The 27,669-nt window shown below is 47.1% G+C and overlaps 1 protein-coding gene and 2 long non-coding RNA genes across 19 annotated transcripts in view; 2 read left to right on the plus strand and 1 right to left on the minus strand.

Annotated features, from left to right (window-relative positions):
• LOC146395693 (uncharacterized) overlaps nucleotides 1-2,291 on the minus strand; it is a 186,964-nt gene extending 184,673 nt beyond the window's left edge. Inside the window, exon 1 of the long non-coding RNA XR_014831041.1 lies at nucleotides 2,069-2,291. This is a non-coding gene — a long non-coding RNA (uncharacterized LOC146395693). The remainder of the gene's footprint in view (nucleotides 1-2,068) is intronic.
• The window catches only part of SEMA5A (semaphorin 5A), a 530,468-nt gene that overhangs the window by 346,037 nt on the left and 156,762 nt on the right, over nucleotides 1-27,669 (plus strand). For 16 of the 17 annotated variants that reach the window (XR_014831038.1, XM_085001952.1, XM_085001944.1 and 13 more), the window contains 4 exons: nucleotides 108-206; nucleotides 2,500-2,713; nucleotides 20,306-20,591; nucleotides 26,216-26,351. Coding sequence is in view for 15 of the 17 variants with exons in the window: in XM_085001952.1 (XP_084858078.1) it covers nucleotides 108-206; nucleotides 2,500-2,713; nucleotides 20,306-20,591; nucleotides 26,216-26,351 (735 nt within the window). In the remaining 2 variants the exon portion in view is untranslated. Of the gene's footprint in view, nucleotides 1-107; nucleotides 207-2,499; nucleotides 2,714-20,305; nucleotides 20,592-25,561; nucleotides 25,801-26,173; nucleotides 26,352-27,669 lie in introns of those variants that run through there. The other variant, XM_085001959.1, reaches the window with a different exon arrangement.
• On the plus strand, nucleotides 2,961-10,295 carry LOC146395694 (uncharacterized). The gene is made up of 2 exons (XR_014831040.1): nucleotides 2,961-6,419; nucleotides 6,955-10,295. It is a non-coding gene; the product is annotated as an uncharacterized LOC146395694 (long non-coding RNA).

Here is a 27,669-nt window from a genome sequence, read left to right on the forward strand (position 1 = left end):
TTTTAGGGGTCAGTTAATATGTAATTTAACTAGGTAAGATGTACTCATTTCCGTCCTCGCTTTTGTGATCAAGCTGCCTTAACACGCTTCCTGCGATGTCCTTTCAGGAGGAATGTCAGAACTACATCCGGGTACTGTTGGTGGGTGGCGACCGGTTATTCACCTGCGGCACCAACGCTTTCACGCCTGTCTGCACCAACCGCACGGTAAGGCTTCTCATGGAGTTTTCACACATTTTAATACAGGGAAAATCCAAACATTCTGTTAAAACCCTCGTTTTAAATGTGTTTCTGTTCTCCAAGATGTTTCTTTTTAATCAAAAAAAAAAAGGCTTGTCTCCAATTGAATAAACATTGGATGCATTGATTTACTCCTAATCACATTATTATATAAAGACCTGGTAATAATTACAGCTTGTTGAATTATATTTAAATAGACTTTCACGCTATTCCTACCAGCTTTTTTTTTTTTCCCCACTAATGACTTTAAACATAATCCTAAACATATTCTTTTTTCTTATTCTGCTTTATTGTAGGGATACGGTTAGGTATTAAAATGACCTAAAATCAAAATCCAAATGAAGAGGATATTATTTACAAATTGGATAAGAAGCATGTCAAAAAATTAAAGTGGGAGTTCCCACCATGGCGTGGTGGGTTGGGGAACTGGTGTTGTCTCTGCTGAGGCGGAGCTCGATCCTCAGCCCAGGGCAGTAGATGAAGGATTCTGAGTTGCTGCAGCTGAGACATGGGTTATAGCTGTGGCTCAGATTCCATCCTGGCCCAGGGAAGTCCATAGGCTGTGGATGTGGCCAAAAAGAAAAGAAAAGCAAATGAAAAAACCAAACGGAACTGTAGGAAAATAAAATTATAACTCCTTCTTTCTCTTTTAACCTGACATTATTGACAGGGGAATTTTCAGCATCCATGTCTTATATGTGTAAAATTGCAGGGTTTTTGGAGCACGCGTATCGTCTTCCTAATTTGGGATATTATTTTCGGCTTCCTCAGGGAACATAATGAAGAAATATCATTATGCTAATTTCCTGGTGACACCATTTCACTCAAAACCTGAATCTATTGTCTTCTTTTACTATTCATTATTTTCAAATTAGCGTTCAGGTTTTGGAAATCAAGGGAGGAGAATAATGATAAGAAGTGATGCTCAGTATTCCCACCATGGTTCAGCGGGTTAAGAATCCTACTGCAGTGGGTTGGGTCCCTGGGGAGGCTCGGGTTCGATCCCCGGGGAGGCTCGGGTTCAATCCCTGGCCCGGCGTAGTGGGTTAAAGGACCTGACGTTGTGGTGGCTGTGGTGTAGGTCGCAGCTGCAGCTCCGTTTCACTCCCTGGCGCAGGACCTTCCATATGCAGCAGGTGCAGCCATTAAAAAAAAGAGTGGTGCTCACAGAGAGATCCCTGGGTACCACGGTCTGCTCTACGCACATGACAACAGCCCCATCACTTCACCCTCACACCTGCTCCACGTGGGCTTATCCTGAGGCTTAGTGTTTAAGTCGCTTACCCAGGGCTGCAGATCTAATAGAACAGGCAGTGTATCTGAGCCCCCTTGCGTGGCCCCTCTGCTCTCTTAGCTCTCAGGTAAGAGGACAGAAACCAGTGGAGTGGAGAGTCCCTCACCATCCAGAGAACCTTTTCTCAGTCAGGGACTGTTTGGCTTTTCAAATGCTGGATTCCAACCAGGTGACTGCAGGCCTCTGAGTTGTCTCTCTGAAAACTCAAAACTAAAACCTTGGAAACGTGGGCTCCAGTGGTGCTAAATATTTATCCATCCTTACCCATGCACACAGTTTAGGGCTAGTCATAATATTTTGATTTGCTCTTATTGATAAAATTGTACCTCATTTTTTACTGCAGATTTTATTTCTATAAATACTGAAGTTGGTTTTTTAATTACAGTGGAACGATCTGTCCTGCCCATGCATTATAAATAGAAGTCAAAGACAATAATCTGACTTCTTACTTTGTGCATATTCAATAACCTGAGGTTCAATACCTCTCAAAGGATGGTGAGAGAGATTGGTAGCTTCTCTCTCTTTATTTTTTTACTTTTTATGGCCGCACCTGCAGCGTATGGAAATTCCCGGGCCAGGGATTGAATCTGAGCTGCAGCCGCAGGCCTGCACCACAACCACAGCAACACTGGATGCAAGGCGCATCTGTGACCTACACCTCAGCTTATGACAATGCTGGATCCTTGGCCCACTGAGCAAGGCCAGGGATCAAACCAGCATCCTCAGAGAGACAACATCAGGTCCTTAACCTGCTGAGCCGCAACAGGAACTCCCGATTGGCACAGTCTCTGACAGTGACCACAGCGTGCTGTTTTTATCCAAAATTCATCAGAATGCAAACGCGTGTCCTGTCTTAGCCTGAGCCCCAGAGCATGTCCATGCTTCATTTACCTTTTAGGTGTATAAAATCCACCAACACGATGAAAGGGTTCCACGGGGGATAATTGTTTTCTCTGTCTTGTCCAGCTGAGTAACCTGACAGAGATCCACGATCAGATCAGCGGCATGGCCCGCTGTCCCTACAGCCCCCAGCACAATTCCACGGCCCTCCTGACGGCCGGCGGGGAGCTCTATGCTGCGACGGCCATGGATTTCCCGGGACGCGATCCTGCCATTTACCGAAGTCTGGGCATCTTACCTCCTCTGCGCACCGCCCAGTACAACTCCAAGTGGCTCAACGGTAAGTCCGGCCATCGCCCCACGTTCCCCTCGCTCTTGTCTGGTTTCTGGGTGCTCACAAGTCAACTGCCACAGTTTCTAAAACACAAAGCACCAATGTATTCATTTTCTAAAGAAATCAAAATGTCACTTGTTTTGTACTTGGGCATGGACTGGCATCATATTGACTCTTTGCCAATTAGGCAGAAGCAGGATGTCCTCAATGCTGTAGGGCTAATTGTGACATGGACCTTCACAGACTGAAGCTGTTTTTTTTTTTTTTTTTTTTTTTTTTCCGTGGCATTTTTTGAAGTTGTAGTACATTTTTTTGCTTTATTTATTTATTTTTTCTTTTAGGGCTGCACCTGCAGCAGATGGACGTTCCCAGGCTAGGGGTCAAATCAGAGCTGTGGCTGCCGGCCTACACCACAGCTCACGTAATGCCAGATCCTTAACCCACCGAGCGAGGCCCGGGATCGAACCCGCATCCTCGCGGATCCCACTTGGGTTCGTACGTCACTGAGCCGCAACGGGATCCCCCTGAAGTTTAGGACTTTGATGTTATGTCCAAGATGACTGTAGCTTCATGTGCATTCTTTCTTCATCTTATACATCGAAAAAGAGAAGCGAAGAGCATGTCATGAAATGGACAGACCGCTCTGTAGAAGAAGGTGTTTGACCGCAGGCTGCTCTAAATAGCTTGACCAATTTTTTTTGTTCAAAAAGGGTGTTAAGTCACATAACTAGAAGGTTGGGGAGATGTCTTCAGCATTACTCACTTCAACGGCTCAAAAGTTAATAAAGACCCCCAGTCCTGTCCCCACTCCCTGTGCCCCCCAAAATCCATCCGGTTGGTCCAGGTGAGCTCTGCCCTTGGGTGCAAAGTCACTGCTGCAGTTTCAGGTACCACATCCGGATGTGACACTATCCAGTGGAAGAAGAACCATGGTCCTTGTCTTTTTTTTTTTTTTTAAGAAATCGGAAACTTAGAGACGGTGTCCTTTGAATCCTGGACTAGACTTTGGTCACTTGCTTCCCAAACAAATAGAAAGTGATTCAAACCACCCATATTGAGGTTAAAGTTGGCTAAGTCCTGAGATGTACCAGCTGAAATTCAGCCCTCTGTCTACTCTGTGTTCAGGTGTAAATGTGTTTATACACACACTCGCGCACACACACACACACACACACACACACACACACACAGTGTGATGGGCAGATATAAGAATCCTGTGTAATCCATCCCCTCAAGCTTTTATTTCATAGTTTGCACAAAGATGAAATCTTGTCATTGCCATGATAATATTTCCTGTCTTGAGCTTTCAAGTTCTCCAAAGATAGCCTGGCCTTTCACCAAGGAAAAGCTAAAAGCTTAATTGTCGGACCAGCGTTTCTCAGCCTCAGCGCTATTGGTGTTCAGGACCAGATCCTTCTTTGCTGGGGGAGGGTCAGTCCCGATTACGGGAGGATGGTTAGCCCTATGCATCCTTGGCTTACACCCACTAGATGCCATAGCCTGCCCCCCACTCCCCAAGTTGTGACAATAAGAAACTTCTGCAGAAGTTGCCAAGCATCCCCTGGGGAAAATCTTTGCCTCTGCCTGAGACCCACTGGTTTAGAGTGATCACTTATGCCTGTTCACATGACGTGCGTATTTACACACAATTGTTTCGTCAAATGATGTAGTTCAAGCAGCCACCAGAGGTTGCCTTCAAAAGGGTCCTTTGTAGCAAAGGGAGTGTCCTCAGCCCGTTTCTTTGAATGACTCTGAATGCTTTCTTTTTTTTTAAGATTTTTATTTGTTTTTATCATAGTTGATTTACAGTGTTTTGTCAGGTTCTGCTGTATGACCCTGAAATGCTTTCAAAGGGCGACGTGAATTGTTCTCCCAAAGCGAAGCAGTCACTCAGTTCCCTCTGTGGAGCTGTCTCAGCTGAACCCTTCGACTCTCGGTGGAAGGTCTCCTTTCCACCTTGTAGCTTTCATCTGTATAGTTTAAAGTTCTTTCTGTTCGTCCGTTGATTTTTACTGGCCACGCACATTTTCCAGTTAAAAGTCAAAATGCTGCTTCCCCAGCTGCAAGCTCTTTAATTTGAGTTTGATGAAAGCAAAGCAAAACGTTATTAGGAGCAGTGTCTCTTTCTCGTCCCTGAAATAACACCCCGCAGAATATCTTGTAAAAAGAATTCAGGTTACAGCCTGGTTAGCAGGTTAGAAACACTGTTTCTTTCTATGCGACTGAGATACTCTTTACCTGTTCAGGGGCTCGGATTCTGCTCACCCTCTGGGTGGAATATTTTCCATGTGAGAGTCAGGTGATGTCACGAGGACAGAAGAGCTCACCCAGGGCTTCTGCAGGCACAGGAGGCAGATATGTCCTAGAATCGTATCGAATACGACCCAACAACTGCAGCCATTGAAAAGAAGTCTAGTTGAAAAGAAGTCCATTGAGACCCTCTGGGCTGCCTCTCCTGACCCTCCCGACCTGCTGCTGCCACACCCAGGTCCCCCAGGCACCTTCACGTCACCGCCCAATCTGTGGTACCCTCCAGATGCTAGCAGGACTGCAGGTCCCCTTGAGGCTCTCACTCAGCTAGCAGCTGCTCACAGATGATGATAAACAAAATTCATGTTTTTGTTCTGGGTGTTTTCCAAGGGTTTTGTTTTTGTTGTGTTGTGTTGTGTTGTGTTGTGTTGCCAGCATCTCTCTGCTGAGGGAGGAGGACTGTCTGAGCAGGGGGAGCTTTGGAGGGGGGGCCCAATGAACCATATCAGCAGAATTTTGTGTTCAGGTTCACGGCTTGTGATGAGCGTGTATGTAGGATAATTTGCCTCGACACGGAGGTAGCCCCTTGCTGTACTTGTGTTAATTAGCTCATAAGGCAAACTCCTGAAATGACTGGTCCAGGGGTCATGCACATTTTGGCTTTGCCTGAGCCAGCGCTGTGCCAGGCATCCTCCCACCCAGCCTCCAGCCAGCCAGCAGCCAGGCACCAACAGACTCCCTTCAAGCCACGTCTTCCCACACATGTTGGATGGTGGGTGGCTGTGTTTGTTGTGTTTCCTAGGGTTGCTAGAACCAAGTACCGCAACGTGGGTAGTTTAAGGTGGAAATGTGAGCTCTCAGAGTTCTGGAGGAGAGAGAGCCAAGAGCACAGTGTCGGCCAAGCCACGCTCTCAGTGGACACAGCAGGGAGGATTGACCCCTCCTGGCCTCTTCCAGCTCCGGAGCCCTCAGCCTTCCTTGGCTTGTGGCCCCATCGCTCCAGTCTTTGCCGCTGCTCACAGGGGCTGTGGGTCGTCCTATGACCATTTTCACATAAGAACATGGGTCATATTAGGGGCCCAGCTCACCGCAGTAGGACCTCACCTTTGCTAATTATGTCTGCCGTGACCCTGTTTCCAAAGAAGGCTGTGATGAGAGGTACCAGTACATCTGCTGGGGGACGCAGTTCAGCCCATCCCAGGGCCCCAGACAGGAAAGGCTCAGCTGTTGAAACCTTAACCTGTAGCATCTTATTTTCTGATGACACTCTTACCTCTCCTTCCGAGCTCTGGGTCCCTCCTCAGCCCACTGGTCCTGGTCTCAGCGGTATCCTTCTCACTCTTGGCAGATGGTGTTGCCTCTTCTTTTCTTTTTGTAGGGCCGCACCTGCAGCATATGGAGGTTCCCAGGCCAGGGGTCTAATCTGAGCTACAGCTGCCAGCCTACACCACAGCCAAGCCAGGTATGTGACCTACACCACAGCTCACGGCAACGCCAGATCCTTAACCCACTGAGGGGGGCCAGGGATCGAACCCGCAACCTCATGGTTCCTAGTCAGATTCGTGTCTGCTGCGCCATGACGGAAACTCCCGGTGTTGCCTTCTTATTTCCAAAGAGAATCAGAGGTCGAGCTCCAGGGATTGTGCTCTTTTCCCAGAACCTGTTTCTTCCTTTTATGCTCCATCCGCTCAAACTGCAGACCTGTAACCACTGTGCATCTCTCCTCCCCTCCACGGCCCCTGGGGAAGGAGATCCCTCCTAGGCGGCATCCTCAAGGGGGTTTCAGCTCCCTCGTTCTGTGTCTGAATCACTCCCTCAAAGGACTGTGGTGAAGGCTGGGCAGAAATGAACACTCTGACCCTCCAGGCTCAAAGGGGCCCAGAGCACAAAAGATGTTCTTCAAGACACTGAACGTGTAGGAGTTCCCTTTGTGGCTCAGCAGGAAGGAACCTGACTAGGATCCATGGGGATGCAAGTTTGATCCTGGCCTTGCTCAGTGGGTTAAGGATCTGGTGTTGCCATGAGCTGTGGTGTAGGTTGCAGATGTGGCTCAGACCCCATGTTGCTGTGGTGTAGGCTGGTACCCACAGCTCTGATTGGACCCCTATCCTGGGCTTCCAGATGCCTTGGGTGCAGCCCTACAAAAAAGAGCATTGAACAGGTAGACAGAGCAGGCTATGTCATGACCCCTCAGTGACCCCGGCCTCCTGGGACCCCCTGTGCTTCAGGGCTACGCTTCCGGCAAATGGTGGCATCAGGCTGTCCAGGAAGACATCCCGCCAGGATAAAGGGAGCCTCAAGGAAGGGTCTTTCTAGCCTCTGATCTTCTCACCACATCTCCTAGAGATGCAGCATAAGTGGTGTAGCTCCAACAACCTGCTTTAAGCAAGCCGAGTGCCTTGGATCTCAAACCAGGGTGCCAGGTGCAACTTCTCATGACACCACCCACGATGCACACCGGCTGCCCACCAATGAGTGGGTGTCGCACCTGCACCACCGCACCTGTGCAGCGGACCCAGGTGGTAGCTGAGCCATCAGCTGAAGTGGCAAGGAGAGCAGGGCTGGCCGTGACACCTGCATGGGGTTGTCTCTTTCCTGCCCTGTGTGATCTGGCTCCGTCACCTGCTTGGTTTTTTTGTTTTTAATTTTATTGGACTGTGGTTGACTTACAGTGTTGTATTAGTTTCAGGGTACAGCACAGTGATTCAGTTATACATGTGCATGTAGTCATTCTTCTTTCCCATGTAGGTTATTACAGAAGGAGTAGATTCCCTTGTGCTATGCAGTAGGTCCTTCGGAATGATCTGTTTTGTATACAGTGGTGTATATATTGTTATTCCTATCCTCCCAATTTGTCCCTTCCCCCACCATGGTGTCCACCTGCAAAATCTTTCAGCCCCGAGTCCTCCTTCTCTGCGCACACACACTTCAGCATCCCTTAAGGAGGAGTGAGCAGTTCCCTGCGTGCACAGTGCCTTACTCACCATGCTTGTCGGTACACGCGCTCTCTGCTCTTCTTGTTTCCCTTGAGTTTTGCCTCCTGCCTTGTCCCCGTGCCTCTGGAACTTCCTTTGAGGCTTTGGTTTCCCACCCACTCAGCTGGGTCCCCTTTGTCCCTTCTCAGCATCATGCGTGATTGTGTTCATGCCACGACACTGGAGCTCTTGGCCATCCTTCTGTTCAAAGCCCACCGGAGCCCCCATTTCACCTGCAGAGAAACCATAGCACCACTGGCCGGCCTCCCACTACCTCCCTCTCCACACCCCAACCCACTCTTTGCTCCTTCTGCTTTAACCTCTTACTGGCTGTCAGCTGGCACTGGCTCGTCCTCTCTCCCAGGGATCACAGACATGTTCTCTAAGGGGCCATTGAGTAAGTATTTTAGCTTTTATACCCATATGGTCTCTGTTGCAGCTTTTCAGCTCTGCCGTCCAAGCCAAAACGCAGCCATTGCCAATGCATATGTGAATGCTGTGCTCATAAAACTTTATTGACAGCCAGTAGGTAGCATCTGGCCTGAGGGCTATAGCTTGCTGGTCCCTGTCCTAACTGGGGAACTCTTTGGCTCCTTTGTCTTTGCTGAAATGTCGCTTCTCCTGGGACCTCACCCTGAGCATCTGATGTGAAATGACATCCCCCTGCATTTAACTCTTGAGTCCCCTTAGTCGCACAGTGTTTGCTTATCCTTAGCTCCTTAGTGTTCGGCTCTGTTCGTCCTTGTCCTCTTGCCTTTGCTAGAAGCAAAGTTCCCCAATGGCTGGACTTATTTGTCTTGGTCACTGGTGTATCCCACAAGCTTTCAATGGTGCTGGGCGCACAGAGTAAGCCCCAAGGCATCTTTTTTGAATGAGTTAACAGATGAGTAGTTGATGTCTTTGGTTTCACCATCCATGCTTTTATGAATTCCTTGAGGGCAGGGATCCAGAACGTGAACAAGTTTTGTGTGCTCAGCATTTCACCCAGTGCCTGGAACACCACCGAGGCACCATCAATATTTGTGGAATGAGTAGAAAATAAGCACGTTTCATAAGGAGCAGAAAGGCAGATTGGGTTGTTAACAAGGGGATGTGTCCTATCAGTTGTAAGGCAGAATTTAAACACACGGACGTGGACGTTTGAAGCTGGTACAGGTCCAAGCATTTAAAGAATCACCCTTTGCTATCTCATGTGGCCTCCTGTTTTCACCATTATGTATCCAGTCAGTCATTAAAGACAACGTTTGATCGATTGGATCAGGTTCTGGAGGAATTTGAAACGTCGAGTTACACTGCGGGTCATGATTCTAAGTTTCCAAGGCAGATTTTGCCCCTGTGCCAACATCACTCTTCAAACAACGTTATGTGTTTAGAAAATACCTTAACAGCCTTAATGCAGTCAAATAGTAACCGTTAATAACCCTTATGAAATGATTACTGTAAAGCCGGATAATAAATGTTTAATAGTCGATGCTTAAAATAGAGAAGCTGTAAAACTCGCCTTCAAGAAACGAGCAGTCAAATCAGGGAAACAGTAAACTTATGAAAGGGAAAAATGACGTTCGCACATTAATGTACAAATTGAGTTTGGGGGTTCTCAGGGAACTGTTTTCTTGCACGGGGCCTAAAGCCTTGACAGGAACTTGGAAAAACAAAACCCTCCGTGAACTTTACTAAGTCCGCGTGCACATCCGCAGGGAGGAACCGCACTGGCACGTGGCCGCCGGCTCGGTTGCCTTTCCCGAAGGTAGCGTCTGTTTCTGTCAAACACCCCACGTGTCTCCACGAACACCCCAGGTTCCTCCGCTCTCTGATTCCAGCCTTGACCTCACTGTGGAGGAAAACACACTTGACATAATCCACAGCATTATTTTTTTAGGAACGGATATGTTTCTAGTTAAGAAAGCTCTTTGTAACAACCTCCAACTCTCCGAGTTTGGAATACTTTAATGACGTTATCCGCGTGTGTTGCATGGACTCTTGGAGGTCTTTAAGATACAGTGATTAACCTCCTAGTGATTCCAGATAATGGACTTGGAGGGAGAAGAACCCCCTCTGCGCTTAACCCGAAGAGAAACTGTTTCTGCTTATGGAAAAGACAGTTGCTTTGTGGAGCTCTGCTTCTTCTGGGGAGCGGAGCAGACACTGCTTCTTGGGGGTTCAGACACTGCCAAGTTGGAGTGACTGTTGGGCTCCCTCCTGGCCACTGTCCCTCCTTGGGGCAAAATCTACTCAGTGCAGGTCCTGAAGGTATGAATGGGCTGCCCCAGGTGTTCCCTGGACAGGACAGATTGGCTAAAGCAGGGGATTCATAAGTGGAGGCTGAGTTCCCAGGGCAAGAAAAAAAAAAAAAAAGAAAGAAAGACAGGTGGGGTCTGGATGTGAAGTACATTTGTTTAGGAAATCTAAATGTTTATCAAGGAAAAAAAGCTAGATAAAGCCAGAATAAAAATCAAGATTGCATAGCCAGCAGCCTAGTTTTGTATTTTACCAAACAGCATCTGGGGAGATGCTTACAAAGGGGTGTCCTTGTGAAGAATGGGCTCTGTTCAGTACTGCACTGAAAGGCTAAACCCTGACAGTTGACTCATGAAGTTTAAACCTGTACACGTGGCCTCAGAGCCTGGGAGCAAAGTTGTGTGATGTGAGACCCAGCATGACGAGCTGTCCTTTCCTAATTTTCATGCTTGATCAAGCCTACCAGAGGGCCTTGGGTGGATTGCCTATCTTGTGTGGGAAGGGTGTTGTAAATAGCATTGTACAGCCAGTCTGATGATCTTTATAGGCTTAGCAAAAAATTTAAATGAATAGCCTTCCTGCACATCATCTGCTCGTCTGTGCACTTGCTGGGGGCTCTGGTATCAGTTATTACTCCAGGTGCAAGGAGGAGTCACATGGCTACTTATAACCTGCCAAAGTAGATGAGAGAATCCATATACGCATCATCTAGAATCTTCTGCACAGCCTTTCAAGGGAGATGGCACTATTCCCATTTACAGATGAGCAAACTGGGGTCAGAGGGATCAGCCCCCTGACCCAAGGCCAGGGTACACGAGCTAGAACTTGAAGACATATACTTGCCCCTCTATGGCATACCGGCTGCATTTTTGTTCAGTTGCTGTCTTAGGAAACACACCATCATAACCTGCCTCCTGAAGCCCACGTTTTTATGTACAAGCTGCCTTAGAAGAAGCCTGTGGGGACTTTGGAAATGTTTTTTTGGTTGGTAAAAACTTGCACAAGGAGATGGGATGAGCTGTGGTTAAAACTCAAAGCAGAAGAGGTTATCAACACAGCCCATCATGAGCACTCAGGTCTGGTAGGGGACAGCAAGGAATCAGTTCTTGTGACGCTCTGTGAAAACAGTGTTGTATTCTGTCCTGATCATTGTGTATTGAGTTCCTGAAAGGTGGGCAGCCCCAGAATCCCTTCAGTCTGATGATGAAGGCTTTACACTTACCAGTAAGTCATTTTGTCACCAAATTCAGGCTTGGCTGCTCATCCCTCAAGACTCCAATACAGGGAGACAAGTACTGAGTGAAAGAGAAGATATTTTTATTAAGGAAGCTGACGATCCTGGGAAGAAGATGGACTCATGTCCCAAAGAACCAACTCCCCACTCCCCAGGTTTTGCTCAGAGATTATATAGGGAAAAAGGGACAGGGTTGTGTGCTAAGAAAAGGTCACAGTGTGCACGATCAGCTCATAGACAGTCTTCTGATTGGCTGGTGGTGAAGCAACTGGGAGTCGACATCATCAGCCTTCTGGTTCCAACTGGTCTGGGGTCTACGTGCTTGTGGTCAGCATACAGTCAGCCTCTTCCACATGCTGGGGGTTTTAGTATCTGCCAAACAGCTCAAAGGATTTATCGCAGAATGTTCCCTGTAGCCCTCGATGAGAAGGTAAAAGTCTTCAACATTGCTTAATGGCTAAGCTGTTATTATTTTGTTCTGCTTGATGTGTTTTCCTTTGCTTCAGCATTTACTCATTTCTCTGATTAAATGTTTTCTTTGGCTAATTTTTTTTTTACAGACAAGAGGCAGGCAGATGACATGGGGGGCCCAGGGGGGGGTTGGTGATCTGTCCTGGGAAGGCCCCCTAGGGTCCTGTTCAATTACAATTTGAACATCCAATTTTCACATTTCAAGAGAATGGATGAATCCACCCTTTTGTTCCCCACCAAGATATTATCAGGCCAGAGGCACCAACTGTATATACTAAGACATACGGAAATCTGCATCAAAAAAAAAAAAAATCCACACGAAGAAAATATGCCCCATTATAGAGAATATGATATATTATTTCAACATTTACAAGTATTTATATAACCACTTGGGAAAATGGTCAGCTGTTCATTGTCTGGAGATTGTAGCCGTTTCCTGGAGACAGTCCTGTATCACTCGTGGCACCTGGCAGGTTTATGACCATCACTCCCTCTGCCTCTCAAAAGATGTCCAGTTTGGACCATAAATCACATTGCCATCCTGTTTATAAGATACTCACTTCTCTGTGTTTCAGTGAATTTGTCTCCATATTATTCTATTAAATTTTTTTATTTTCTCTCATGCAATGGCCTTTGACATTTTTTCCATTCGTGCCTACGCACTGGATGGTATAATCTCTGGGTTATTCCTTTCTCTCTTGCCCTGACTTAGATCAGCTCCAGAGTCAAAGACGAAGCCGTCACGCAGGTTTATTTATTCTCGCCGCGTCGTGTTGAAGCCCAATATCTTCTTTCAATTAAATCTTATATGTTTTCCTCCGAGTCTTTAAAAATATTTTCTCGGTGTTAAAATATTTCTAAGATCTTCGAATTAAAGTGAATATTCCAATGAAAGCGCTCCTAAGTGTTACAATTCCGCAGGTTAAATGATTGATTCCCAAGACGATGTGAACCTACACATCTGAGATAGAATCAGGAGAAAATGAACACGGTCAATAGAAACTTTCTGCTTTGAAAATCTTCAGAAATATGTAGTCATGAAATTGCTTGTAAATAATTGAGCCTAGGAATGTGTGACTTGGTAGGCTCTTACAGGAGCTTGGAAGTCTGCCAGAGGCTTTGTGCTTCGAACGGAGTGCGAGAGCAGCCTAGAGAAGGATGTGTCGGGCCCCATGGGCTAGAACAGGTAGATGAAAAGCTGGCTAAGGAGCTCCTGCGGACCTGGAGGGAGGGAGGGTTCTAGGTGAGAGTTTGGGGCTCCTAGGGTTCAAGTGCATGGGCAGGTGGCAATTCTCATTTCCGAAGAGACAGCAGGTGTCCACATGGGACAAGTTACCCCTCCCTAAATTTGCAAATCTACTTCAGTAGCTTACTTTCTGCCATCGTATTCCTTATGACAAAGAAGGGATCGTGTTTGCTGGAAACCCTGTTTCTAGTCCTCCTGTGCTGTGTTCGCAAGGACTTTCTTTCTGCCGGGTGCTCAGGGCGTGAAGGACCTGGGGGTCCACGGCTCAGCTGGTGTGTCACTGATCACAAAGGACACGCTCGGGGCCACATCCCGCCCCTTCATCTGATCACTGCCACCAGCACCAGCACCAGCACCCCCCCCCATGAATTGGGGTCAAAACTTGTCTTTAAAGCTTTTCCACATCTCTCCAGTGGCAGTTGAAATGCAAATCCATGCTATGAATCGCCGCCCTGGCCTGGCTGCTGCTGCCCACCCCATTGATTGATCCCTTCTGAGCCAGCGCTAGCCTCTTTCCCCTCCTGGCCTCCCCCGGGGTCTTCTCTCAGGCTGCTCTCCTCCTGCGCTCAGCCTGGGCCCATTCCCTGCCTCCCATCTACCCCTTCCCCGAGTCCCTGCTTTCTGAGCCTTGAATCCCCCTCGCTGTCCTTGGCCCCCATTGTCCTGGCCCTCATTGTGTTGTCTTGTTGATCTGTCTTGGTTGTTGCCTCAGACCAGCCTTGAGGGCACGTGCTGTGGATCCCCAGGGCTAGGGCCATCCCCACAGCGGGTGGAGGCACCTGGTGATGGAGGGCACTCCGGTTGGCATCAGGCTCAGTCTCTAGCCCAGACCCTCCTCCATATTTGGTGCCAGATCTGCTGAAAGGAACACAGACCCTTCCTATTTGATTTACAGAACGCAATATTCATGAAGTTGCTTGCGAAGTAAGTACTGATGATATGTCTACCACAATATGCATTTGTATTAGTTTATATGTTTGTATATTTTATTATTAACTTATAGATGTATAATCTATATGTGTAAATAAACAGTCATCTGTATGCCGAGGCTTAGCGACCAAGTGGCGCTAGGCAGGCATTGCCTTTGATTCTCACAATGATACTACCTATTGGTGGTGTTACCTCCATTCTGCAAGGAGGCAGCGAAGGATGTGTGCTGTTACGTAATTTGACTACGTTCATACAGCCAGTAGGTGACAGTGTTGAGCTGTGTATACATGCACCTCAATCCTATACATATGGATGTCTCACACACCCACACACGTTCATCTCTATCTATCTATCTCTATTTATCTCTATCTCTCTATCTATCTAGTCTTGTCCTCGAAATCTTAGGGAAAAAAAAAAAACTTGAGTCCATCAATGGCTTCTAAACTACTTTTTACTATATTTCATTTTAGTTTAATTATCCAGTTTTAACAACAACCTAAGAGCTCCCATTGCTCAGCCAGTTAAGAACTTGACATAGTCTCTCTGAGGATGTGGGTTCAATCCCTGGCCTCACTTGGTGGGGTAAAGATCTGGCCTTGATGCAAGCTGTGGCATAGGTTGCACATGTGGCTCAGATCTGGTGTTTCGGTGGCTCTGGTAGGCCTGCAGCGGCAGCTCCAAGGCCACCCCTGGCTTGAGAATTTCCCTATGCCACAGGTACAGCTGTAAAAAGAAAAATAAGTCAGTTAGTAACTAACTAACTAAATAAATGCCTAGATAAAATTAGCTTGACTTTGGAACCCTCTGCAGCACATTTTTGTGGAGCTGTGACAATGGAAACAATATGCCCAACAAGGAGAGGCTGTGAAATCCAGGACCATGCACAGCATGGTTTTGATGGCGACTGACACCAACAAATTCGGGAACTGCAGCCCTCTGGCTTGCTGTGTGTCCTGTCTAAAGATCGTTCCTATCAACGCCTTCTCCTTTTGTGGAGTGGCTTGGCTTTCCTAAAACCTCAGCCTGATTGTGTTTCTGTTTCTCAAATTCTGACCACCCTTAAGCTTCATATGTGTATGTTTGATTCTTCGTTACATCATGTGAAGTTCTCAATAGAAGTCATTAAAAGGGAAATCCAAAGTAAATCAGGAAATAAAAGCTATAGCCACCATTTATGAGATGCTGCTTTGTACCAGTCTCTAATCCTTATAGCACAGTAGGTGGAATTGTTGTACAAGGATGAAGGAACATTCTGGAAGCCAGTGGGCCAGCCCAGGGTTTCAAGCTGGGATGGGCAGACCCACAATTCATACAGGCTACACCCCTACCCCCATTTTCCAGCCTGCCTTTGGCACGTATATCACAAGATACCCTTGGATCGCAAAAAAACTTTATGATGGATCTTGATTCTCGTAAGATTTTTGTAGGGTTGAAAAATTGGAAGTCCTTTTGTGTCTTTATTGTCCATCCTCATCAATTTAGACAAATATTTCTATGTAAAGAGGCTCTCGGGGGTCTGATCAGTCATTGGATTGGACCAAGGAATATGGTACCTTGCAGACTGATGAAAGGTGGAGTGGAAGGCTCCATCCAGGTGTTAAGCATTTGGATTTATATGGTCAGAATCTTCTCAAAGATGCTGATGCTTTTGTTCTTTTCATTATTATTCGTGTTTATTCATATGGTGGTGGGTCCCTTCTCAGTACTCCATCTGCCTGGTCTCTATTATGTAATGTGCAAAGTGAAATTTCTCACATCTTGAAACATAATTCTTCTGATAACGTGATACAGTGTGTAGAATATTCTGTAATCCATAACTCAATGCATTTTACAAATGGGAAAAAGGAAAAAGAAAAACACCCACAGCCTCTCCATGCATATACATATACTAAGCTGACATAAACCCATGTCTGTTTTTATTCTGAATTAGCAGCACTTTCTATTCATTTGTAGCTCTAATAATGAGAATGAATAAAGGAGCTGTCTTGCACGCACTCACCCTCATTGTAGACAAGAAGGCCATTGGCAGATTTATGACTTGTTCAGTTCACTCAGGAGCGACAGATACTGGCTTGTGGTGAATTGCATTTTAACAAGAGACACTACTTAAATAATGGAACGGAAACAATATGCATCTTATTCTCCTGCCTGGCGAAATGCAAACATCACCTGCCTCCAGGTTTATATCTGTAAATGCAAGAGCTACTTGGCTGTCTATTGAACAGTTATTCCTGCTTTTCTGCTGTCTTTGGAAAGGGATCAGGATGCTGGCTGAGCTTCAAAAGGCTTGGAGCTTCCTAAGGGGATGGCAGGTCACACAGTCAGGGCCCCTCATCCTCCTGCAGTACCACCTTGGGGCAGCAGGTTGTCTTTACAAATGTTGTTTAGTTCCCCGACTGAAATGACCTGTAACGGGTGGCAAGGTAGAGAAACACATACACTGTGCACTAGGCACAAATTCTCCGTGTGATTTCCTAGCAGAGCAAAGTGTATTTGCACTTCTTTCTAAAAAGCTCTATGTCACCCTATCATAAAATTGGTTCAGGGTGGTTTGGAGAGATATTGGATGTTCTCCTTGGAAAGAGGAACATCCAGTCCACTTGACAAATCCCAGGACTCCCCTTTGTGAGAAATCAGAGTGAGGTTGTCCCCAGTGGAGTGGACAGTGGACACAGGGCCGAGGTCCTCCCAGTCACCAGGGGGCGCCCTTGTAAACAGCATCTCTGGAGTTGGGGCAACCGCTTTCTGACAATATTTTGTTTAATAAGCCCTTGGATGATTGACTCCTTCCTCCTGCTCTTTCCTCTTTCTCCGGCGTCCCTGATGTCCCTAATAGCTGCAGGGTTGAGACCACTGGGTCTGTTCTCAAACTCACCTTACCTTGGTCCTGAGTAAACGCACTCACCCCTTGGTTTCCAGAGCCTCCGATTCCAAGTCCTTCCCGTGAACATGGTTCGGGTAACAGTTGTTCCCTGGCAGCCCATTACTTCCTTCAGGGTAGTGTACAGGCTCAGAGGTCCGACGGTCTGGATTCAGGAGGTAACCCACCTCTGTTGCGAGCTGCGTGAACCCGGGCAGGTTCCTCAGCCTCTGGATCTCACTGTCTTTCTCTGTGCAACCAGAGGAGGAACACAGCTCTGCCCCTGCGATTCCCGTGAGTTTATACTGAGCTTAGGAAGGGGAGGCGCGGGGCACAGAGCCTCATGCAGTCATATTAGCCCTTCACGGGGATCCTCAACTACAGACCAACCTTGAGCTGCAAGAAACCAGGCAGATCTTTTGATCTTGGCAGCACCTCGATCTCCTGCTCAAGCCTCCTGGGTACTAGAGCTATTTACTGTGGGGTTTTCATGCTGTTTGTACCCAAGTTAGTAGCAGAAGTGGGTAGGCACGAGAGTATGTGACAAACCTTGTGGATTCTGCCTCGTATCTCATCCACGTGTGCTGGAGGCTACAGCTAGACGCACCTGCCCTGCCTCCTCCTCTTTCGTGTGCTCTTCCTTTTGCTAAGGTTCGTTGTCCATGATAGCCATGGTGGGGTGGATGGGTTTTTATTTTCATTTCGGCGATCAAACTGTGTTCTGGTTGTGTGAGCCTGGGTGGAGAACCTGCCCGGAAATGATGTAGGCTTCTCTTCATTCAGACTTAGACACAGAGAGGAATATTATCTTTAGAAACCCAGTCAAATTTTGTAAAAGGTTCATATCTTTGCTTGTGGGGTCTGCTTCAGTGTGTAGGTCTCTTTGGGAGACTCACAGCAAACTGGATTAAAAAATCTCCTCTGGTGGTTCGCATTACGTTGCAAAAACACAAGTGAGAGATGCGTCGCCTCCTGTTTTTGTGAGCTGCTTTCGGGAATAGTAAAGCATGCCCAACAGTAAATGTTTCTGACTTCCATCTCATACATTTTAATGCAATCTGGATTTTTTAATATCCATTTCAAGTTAAAGCAAGTGATCAGACACTATGCTTGACAGTTTATAAGCTAAGATCAGTACTTGTTGAATTATCTATTACTTACTGTACTCAATATGGCTTAACAACAGTATCCTAGAAGTGCCTGCTGTGGCTTAGTGGGTTACGAACGCAACTAGTATCCGTAAGGACACAGGTTCAATCCCTAACCTCACTTGGTGGGTTAAGGATTTGGCATTGCTCTGAGCTGTGATGTAGGTCACAGATGTGGCTTGGATCTGGCATTGCTGTGGCTGTGGTGTAGGCCGGCGGCTGTAGCTCCGATTGGACCCCTACCCTGCGAACCTCCATATGCCATATGCCACAGGTGCGGCCCTAAAAAAAAATCCTGGGTCGAAGATAAAAGCACATCATGCGTACAATGTGGAATAGTTGTTAAATTTTAATTTTTTTATTTATTTTTATTTTTTATTATAGTTGATTTACAATATTCTGTCAATGTCTGCTGTACAGCAGAGTGGCCCAGTTCTCACACACACACACACACATACATATACACACACATATACACACACGTATTCTTTTTCTCACATTATCCTCCATCATGTTACACAGTTGTTATATTTTAGAAGGTCAAGTTGAAACACTTTGTGATGGCATCAGATATTGATGGAAATTCAATTGAATTTGATTGAAAACTGGCAGCAGCCTTTAATCAAGGTGTGCATTTCAGATCTTAGGTGAGCCTGTGGGAAGTATAACTCTTATTAATGAGTCTAACTCTTAATATTAATGAGTCAACTTGTAGACAAACCTCTTTGTAGTCGTCCTGCCAAGAATATGTCTGTTTCTTGCTACAATCTGGTTGGGTCTGGCAACGTACAAAGCCAGTTTAATCTCCGCCCCCACATCCCTGAAACGTATTCTTGTGGATACAGTTGTTGTATCTTTCCATTAATTTTGAACACTCAAGGTTATTGTCCTCTGATCCTGATTATATCATAAAATTAAGATAACCTGCCGATTGAATGGAACATTCTCAGCAATAGAGAAAAGAGTAAACTCGAGTCAAACCTTTTTAAAGATCAGTGTGAAGACACGCCTGTGTCTGAAAGGGGATCATACTTATTATCCATAGACTCAAACAGGAAGTTATGAAGGCTGCATTTGCAATGCTGTGTATGAAACTCAGTTGACAATTAATTCCCAAAGACCAAATGAGCATGGTGAGTAAGTAAGGTTTGTCATAGTTTTGTCATCTCGTAAGTCCCTTTTTTTTCTTTTCTTTTTGTCCTTCTAGGGCCGCACCTGTGGCATAGGGAAGATCCCAGGCTAAAGGTAGAATTGTAGCTGCAGCTGCCAGCCTACAGCTCACGGCAACGCCAGATCCTTAATCCACTGAGCAAGGCCAGGGATAGAACCCACATCCTCATGGATACTGGTAGGGTTCGTTACCACTGAGCCACAATGGAAACTCTTCCAAGTCCCTATTTTTAATCTAATTATGAGACCAGAAAGCTTCCAGGCACTTACACCATCTGAATACACTTCCCTTCTCTAAATGGATTCCCCAGAAACCCAGAAATAAGAAAATAAGAGTCAATCATCACAGTTACATGGTCACCATGGTAACAGGAATTGCCAAGTCAAGACACTAACCTTCTAGTTTCAGTTTTCACAAAAGAAAAACACTTCTGAAGTTCTTACTAAAAGCATGTAAATTATGTTGAAGTCATGCTCATGTATACAACAAAAACCAAAAAATGCTGTCTTCTACACAAACAGGATACTAGATTCCTATATTCCTATATTCTGAATCACATTTCATGTTTTTAATCTCTTTTGCTCCCTCTTTTTCTGAAGGTTATGTAAGAATGTACAAATAATGAACTAGATATGGCTTCAAAGTGTGCCGCAATGTTTTGCTTCCCCTTTTAGATGCTGCCCATATTTTTGGCGCTACCTAATTGCTGCATTATTTATTTATTTATTTATTTATTTATTTATTTATTTTTGCCATACCCACGGCCTGTGGATGTTCCCAGCCCAGCGATCCAACCTGCACCCTAGCAGTAACCTGAGCCACAGCAGGGACAATGTTAGGTCCTTAACCCACTGAGCCACCAGGGAACTCCCCACGTGCCGCTTTATTAACTCTGAATGCGTGTACTGCCTTCCACCCAGTGGCATAAAACTTAGGGCCTCCCGTTCATTTGATAAGAACTCACTCATGTTGGGCCCACAACATCAAGTCTCCTTGGAAGAAAGACTGAGCAGCCGAGACACGCAGAAGTCGCCCACGAGTACTGAGACTCTTCTTCTTTCCCTGTCGTTTCTAGAACCCAACTTCGTGTCATCCTACGACATCGGGAACTTCACCTACTTCTTTTTCCGCGAAAATGCCGTGGAGCATGACTGTGGGAAGACGGTGTTCTCCCGAGCGGCCCGGGTGTGTAAGAACGACCTCGGGGGCCGGTTCCTGCTGGAGGACACGTGGACCACGTTCATGAAGGCGCGCCTCAACTGCTCGCGCCCCGGCGAGGTCCCTTTCTACTACAACGAGCTGCAGGGCACTTTCTTCCTGCCGGAGCTGGACTTGATCTATGCCGTCTTTTCCACCAATGTGTATGTGACTGCAGGTCCTCGCTTCCCACCCCGTCCTCCTCGCCTCTCTCTGAATGCGTCTCCTTTGCTCTGACCTGGGAGGTTTCCAAGTTGCCTTAGAAGTAACCTTTCTTCTTTTCCTGGGCTAACAGCTCATTTTTTTCTATTTTTATTGTTTTGCTTTTTAGGGCTGCACCTGCCGCCTATGCATGTTGCCAGGCTAGGGGTCAAATCACAGCTGCAGCTGCCAGCCGCGGCAACGCGGGATCCGAGCTGCATCTGTGACCTACACCACAGCTCACGGCAACACCAGATCCTTTACCCCACTGAGCGAGGCCAGGGATCGACCCCACATCCTCGTGGATACTAGTGAGATTCATTTCTGCTGTGCCAAAACAGGGACTCCTCTTCTCCCTCAATTTTTGAGGATAAATTCAGAGTTACAGAAAGTGATGTGATTTCTGAAACTGGTATTAGGAAAATAAAACCAGTCCCAAAGTTTTGATCTATCCTATGCAATGCTAGCATCGAATTATTCCCTGTACATTTTTTTCCCTCCTCATTTACCCGTGTGCTCTGGGCACTTTTTGCAAACTGGAAAGTATCAGATATCATTTTTTTCTATACCCAAGTCACACCTCTTTGCATTAGGAAAGCATGGTTGTCTGGAGAGTCTGATCTTTGAGATAGTGAGTCTTAACTAAAGCCCTGCTCATGTATGCAATGTACTTTCTCATTTTCCCATAAAGCTGCATTATAAATCAGTGTTCTAGAAAATTCCTAACTTAGGCATTTCTAAAAATGACTATTCTAGGACTTCTCTTGGACCCAGTGGGTTAAAAAGATCCAGCGTTGTCACTGCAGTGGCTTGGGTCACTGCTGTGGCGAGGGTTCGATCCCTGGCCTAGAACTTCCACTCACCCCGGGTGCGGCCAGAAAGTAAACATTTTAAAAAGGATGCATCTCCTTTTTAAATGTTTTTGAAAAAATTATAGTATTTTTGTTCTTGTGGGGAGATACCTCTGTCTTCAGAACTGATGCTATGTGGACTAGATAAATCATGCAGTTTCTTTTCTTTCACTCTGTCTGGCGGAGTGTACATAACATGACACACACTTCATTTCCATTCTTAGCTGCTGTGCTGTGCTAAGACTCCCCGCGATCACACCCCACCCCCAGAAGCACAGCGACTCGGAGCTTCACTCTCCTCAACCTTGGCTATGGGAATGATGCTTCTGCCGTGCAAGTTCTGCTTCGCCTCATCTTTGAAGTCTCTCATCCAGGGACCTAGCAGTTTAGACACACACCAACTAGGTGTATTTGTATCCAGGGTAAAGGATCTAAATCAGGATGGGCTGGAAGTACCAAGAAATGGGATGGGTTGACCAGCCATGCCGGTGTGTCCCGAACTGCCCGGGCTTCAGCACTGAGGACAGCTCCGTAACCCAGGAAACCTCTAGGTCCCAGGTGAACTCGGACAGCCGGTCCCCCTGTAATGTCTCTGCGGCTTCCCACGTCTTGTCACCTTACTTTTTATCTATTCTGAAGCCCACCCATGGATTTCATGTCTGAAGAATCACTTTCTCTACATCTCACTTCCATGGTATTCTTCCCTCGGCTGAGCTTGATAATAATGTTTATTCCATGAAGAGTCTTCTTTCTGATGTGAAGTTAGAAAAATGAGATAAAAATAGATGGCTCCCCACCCTTTGCAACCCCACCATCCTACCACGACTGTCTTTATTATACATCTGGTTTTCAACCCCCTAGGTTATTTTCTCTCCTTGATAAGTTTCTTTCGGGAAAAAAAAAAAATCAATGTTTAGGTTCTGAAGTTGATTTGCTTTCCAAAACCTTGTTTAAGAAACAGTGTCAGCTGCACAAGATGAATGTTCAGCTGCCCAGTTGACATTGATTTTGCACACAGTGGGAGCTTGGCTTACTTAGCTCTTCATTCGCCTGGCTGTGGGCGTAAAGGGACGATTTAAAAAGTTATGAAAGTCCCGTGTCCAGGCCATTCCAAGAGGGCGAACGGCCAGTTTAGATACCTGCAAAAATAAGTTTCAGACTGTTCCAGTCTATTTGTCCACTGTCGCAAATGCCCATCTTGTTAGATATGACCGAGTATATTTTAGCATCTGTACTGACAGAAGTAGAATCGCTAGACCTCCGTTTTCTCTCTCCAGTACTTCTTCTCGCTAGGTCTTGGGAACAACCTTCTGATACAGTCATCTCCAATCCCATGATATTCCTCCCCCCACCCCGCGTGTCAGCCTGTTCATTGCCCTCCCAAGAGATGGCCTCGTTCCCGACCAGACTTTCTCCAAATTGAAAGAAAGTGACGGTCTGAGGCTCAGTTCTGTCCTGTCTCTGAACTGATGGCTAAAAGTGCCTCGGCCAAGCTTCCTGGTGCTTTGCTCATAGGTCTGACTTCTCTCTGTACATAAGGCCCCTCAGCACTGGGGAGTGGAGACAGAGTTCACGGTTCTAGCTCATTCCATCGCTAGGGCCGTGTGGTTTTCTCCAACCCTTAGGCGTGAATTAGGCTGCTGGAAACGATACACTCCTACAGCAGAGTCCCAGAAGGTTTTGCTTGTTTTTTTCCTGGATGTCTAAAAATGCTGGCTCACAGATAATAAAGTAGTGGGAGTTTGGGGGCAAAAGTTGTGATTTCTCTTCCCTCCTTAGGGGATGAAGAGCTAGGAGGAACTTTACTTTCCTAGCAGCTGCTTCCAGAAGACCGAGGAAGCAAACTCTGCATTCCAGTACCGTTGGGCTCAGCAGGGTGGTGGTGGGTGAGGTTACTCCCAGCCTCACCCACCTGGACTCTGAACAAGAAATAAAAGAGAGCAGCCTCGTTATTGCCGTGAGGATGGATAGAGGCCAGCTTGCAGCAGGGGGTTGAAGGTCTATTAGCCAAATGGGCTTGTGACCGCAGATCCCAGTCCAAGCCTTCTCGTCTGTGAAGTCATGGATGTCTAGACCTGGGCTGGCCTCACCCACCTGCAGGGATGGGCAGGAGAAGGTGAATATGTAGTTCTGGCAGGTGGGCCCATCCTGGGAAGAGGGGGAGGTAGAGCCACTAGAGAGTCACCCATTTCCTCCCAACCCACCCTTCTCAGATCACAGGAAATGCTGTTTGTCTTTGTTGGTTTGTAAAACCAGCCAGGGCATATGGACGTTCCCAGGCTAGGGATCTAATCAGGCCTACAGCTGCCAGCCTACGCCACGGCCACAGCAACGCAGGATCCAAGCTGCATCTGCAAACCTACACTTCAGCTCACGGCAACGCCGGATCCTTAACCCACTGAGGGTGGCCAGGGATCAAACCCGTGTCCACATGGATTCTAGTCGGTTTTTTTTCTGCTGCACCACAATGGGAATTCCCTCAGATCACAGGAAGTTAAAGGGCAGAGGCAGCACTGGAAAGTGTATGTGTGTGTGGGGGAAAAAGTGCCCACCAACACCTGTCAGGGATGCTCAGACTGGCAGCCCCAGGGGCACTGACATCAGAGACCCCGACCAGTCCCCTTCAGAGGGAGTGAATGCAGTGAACTGAGCAATGAGATGCCGGCAGGGAGAGGAGTTTCCTCCCTTCCTGGGAAGAAGCACTGCACTGGGGTCAAAGGTGTGAACTCTGGGGCCCTGGAAAAGCAGCTGTAAATCCTGTTTAAGCCGTGATGTGGGTTCAATAACCTCCCAGTTCCTTGGTTCCTAGGTCTGTAAAATCAGGCTGGTCTCAGAATCTAGAGGTTCACTGACTGTGATAAATAAGACGACCCCTGTGAGGTGCTCGGCAGAGGGCTCAGGGAGGTAGTATTATTATTGTTGTTGTTATTATTATTATTATTATTATTATTAACCATCCCCCTCGACTGTCACTGTCCCAGGACAGTGGTCACCTGGTCCCTGGATGGAATCCCTGCTGAGGGGCTGGCCGGCCGTTCTTGCTCTAACAGAGTTGCCTTCTCGATCTTTCTGAAGTCCAGTCACACATCCAAAGTCTATTTCTTTCTTATACTTTTTGACTCCTCATATACTTATTTTCCAAAGATAATATAAAAAAGAGTAAAATTAGCGATAGGAAGAAGTTCATGTTTTTGTTTCACTCTATTCGCCCACAGTCTGGGTTCGCATCTTCCCGCCAGACTCTGTTCTCTGTGCTGAAGCTTCCAAGGAACCCACACCCTTGCTCGCAGGGCTCCAGTCTTCCCAGGAAGGCGTTTTGTTGTTTTTATTACTGTCCACATAGAACTGTCACAGAGATTCAGGTATTTCCTCTTTGGATATTTGGATTCAGATAGTTCCTCCCCACCTGGAGTTTTAGTTCACTTCTCCCATTTGGGAGCTGGGTAATCGGGCAGGTGTCTGGACCTTCCTGGGCTGCAGCTTCCTTATCAATGAACTTCTCTTACCTTGTAAAGGGCAAGTGAATTGGAATCTGTAAAGCCTTTGAAATGGTGTCTTCCACCTGCTCCGTGTTTGTCAGATAAGCCGAGCATCAGGTTCACGTTCCCGATTTTCCATGTTCCCGATTTTCCCTTGATTCAGGGCAAACAACCGATACGTAGACCTGGTATTGGCGAAGAGCAATAACATGAAAATTTAAAACCCAAGCTGAGCTCCCAAGGCAGATTTATTTAACAAACAAAACATTGCTGTTTCCACTTAGGCTTAGTGAAAGGGGTCTGGGCTCTGTGAGCCTCTCAATTGCAGCCTTCAATTCGGCAGAACTGGAATCTCCATCAAACTTCACGACTTCCTGTGTCAGTGCTCTGGCAGGTGTCTCTCTCTGACCAATTGAATTTAAAAGGCTTTTTAATTAAAAAAAAAATAGGTTCTGTGTAGGAAGGTTCTCTGATAGGCACTGTTGGCAAAATGCTTTTAATGGATTATTATTTTTTTTTTGAGAATAACAGATAGCCATAGCTATCTGGGACTTTAAAAAAAAAAAAAAAGGAAAAAAAAGGAGTTCTTGTCATGGCTCAGCAGGTTAAGAACCCGACTAGCATCTATGCGGACACAGGTTCAATCCCTGGCCTTGCTCAGTGGGTTAAGGATCTGGCATTGATGTGAGCTGCAGTGTAGGTTGCAGATGTGGCTCGTATCCCACACTGCTGTGGCTGTGGCGTGGGCCAGCCACTGTAGCTCTGCTTCGACCCCTAGCCTGGGAACCTCCATATGCCATGGTTGTGGCTCTATAAAGAAAAAAAAGCAGTAACAGCAGCTTGCCCCACCGCCAGCTAAAGTAACCAGATAAATGGGTGGGAAGAGCCCTGCTAGGCTGATGAGAGGCCCGTCCCCTGGAAGACAGTCTTTTTCCTCTGGGAATTGGAAAGGCATTACATAGAGCTCTTCAGAATCCTTTGTCACACCCATCGTGGCTGGGTGAATTAATCCCATGAGGCAGGCGGGCAGGTGTCATAACTGCTAAATACTGTCGTTTCTACAGTGAAGTGTTCGTTCTCCGCCCGAGAAACCCCGAGGACACCACCCACTGCTTCGGCTACATCCTTGGGTGTTTAGGAGACTGATCTCGAATCTTTCTCCCTACAGGCGCTTGCTCAGCATCACAGGGTCTGGGGAGGACCATGGTCCCCCAGCCTCTCGGACCCACCTCTCCCTTCTCTTCCCTCGTTCCCCAGGAATAGCATCGCTGCCTCGGCCGTGTGTGTCTTCAACCTGAGTGCCATCTCGCAGGCCTTTAATGGACCCTTCAAGTACCAGGAGAACTCCCGGTCCGCCTGGCTGCCGTATCCCAACCCCAACCCCAACTTCCAGGTAATTCCCAGGACAATGGGGCCCTCCTTCTGTCACCCCACCCCCACCCGCAGAGAGACGGCAGGAACCTTGTAGAGACAGACTGGCTGGGACAGTTGAAACCCCAGTGCATGCACAATTCCGTGTGAGCTGTGCCCCTCCTCCAAGCCCCCTGGACAGTCCCACACTCAGCGTGTCTCCTGTAAATAGACCGAGGCCTTTTGTCAGCTCAGGCGCCCAGACCCAAAAAGGGCCTTTTGTCAGCTGTGATTCCTGAGGCTGGACTGAAAGAGGCCAGCATAATGCAGCAGGTTGGGGAGTCCAAGCTTCAATTAGTGCTAATGATGGTGGACTCTGTGTCCCCAGAAACTCTGATTCCTAATGAATGTCGCTGTCATGAATGGGTCCCGGGCACAGAGCCGTTGGAGATGCACAAACAGAATTTGAGCTCTAATTGGCAAATGTGGCGAGATTAACCATTGGGGTGAATGGGCTGTGATGGGGCAGCGGTGGGGAAAGGAGAGCAGATGGAGGCCATGCATTTAGACATCACAGAAGTGCAGCATGTTCAAGCTATAAGCCCGTCTACCCATGTGCGGAAGGCGCTGGAACCCAGGGGTCAAGCCATCTACTCCTGTTTGGTTGGTCAGCAGGTGTATTAGTCAGCTCAGGCAGCCATAACAAAACACCACAGGCTGGATTTTTATTTTCTCGCAGTTCTGGAGGCTAGATGCCTGTGGTCAAGGTTCTGGTCGGTTCTGTTTCTGGTGAGAGCTCCCTTCCCAGCTTGTAGATGGCCACCTTCAGTGTGTCCTCGTGGGGCTTCTTCTGAGTAAGCATGGATAGCTGCTAATCCTGGGAGGCCGGGGCCCCATCCTTAAGACCTCATTTAACCTCAGTCACTGCCCCAGAGGCTCCAACTCCAAATGCAGCCGCCCAGAGGACTGGGTTTCAACAGATCAGTGTTAGGAAGACACAGACTTCCATGCATAACAGCAGGCTTCCCCTGAGGGCTTATCTTCTGAGAAGGACTTTCCCAGGAGCATCATCACCTCATCATGGGTGTAATTTTTAGGACCACCAAGGTTGCATTATGTGGTGCATTCTGCCAAAAGTCCTGTGATGGGTAACAGCGCCTCCCACAGTCAGAGGAGGGTGTTGAGCCCCCAGACACATCATCGGGCCAAGGACACTGCTGATTAGTGGCTGAGCTGGAATCCCAACCTCGGTCCTGAGATGCGAAGCCTTCACCTCTTCTACCTAGGGGACCTGCAGCTGTCATAACTAATCCATGCTTGACCGGGGTCCTGTATCCAGGCCTCCAAATTCTGATTGGTTT

This window comes from Sus scrofa, chromosome 16 (genome assembly GCF_054392235.1).
Source record: "Sus scrofa isolate SSC_HxYL_T2T_F1_AM1 chromosome 16, Sscrofa_HxYL_maternal_Yorkshire_Landrace_v2.0, whole genome shotgun sequence".
Lineage (NCBI taxonomy): Eukaryota > Metazoa > Chordata > Mammalia > Artiodactyla > Suidae > Sus > Sus scrofa.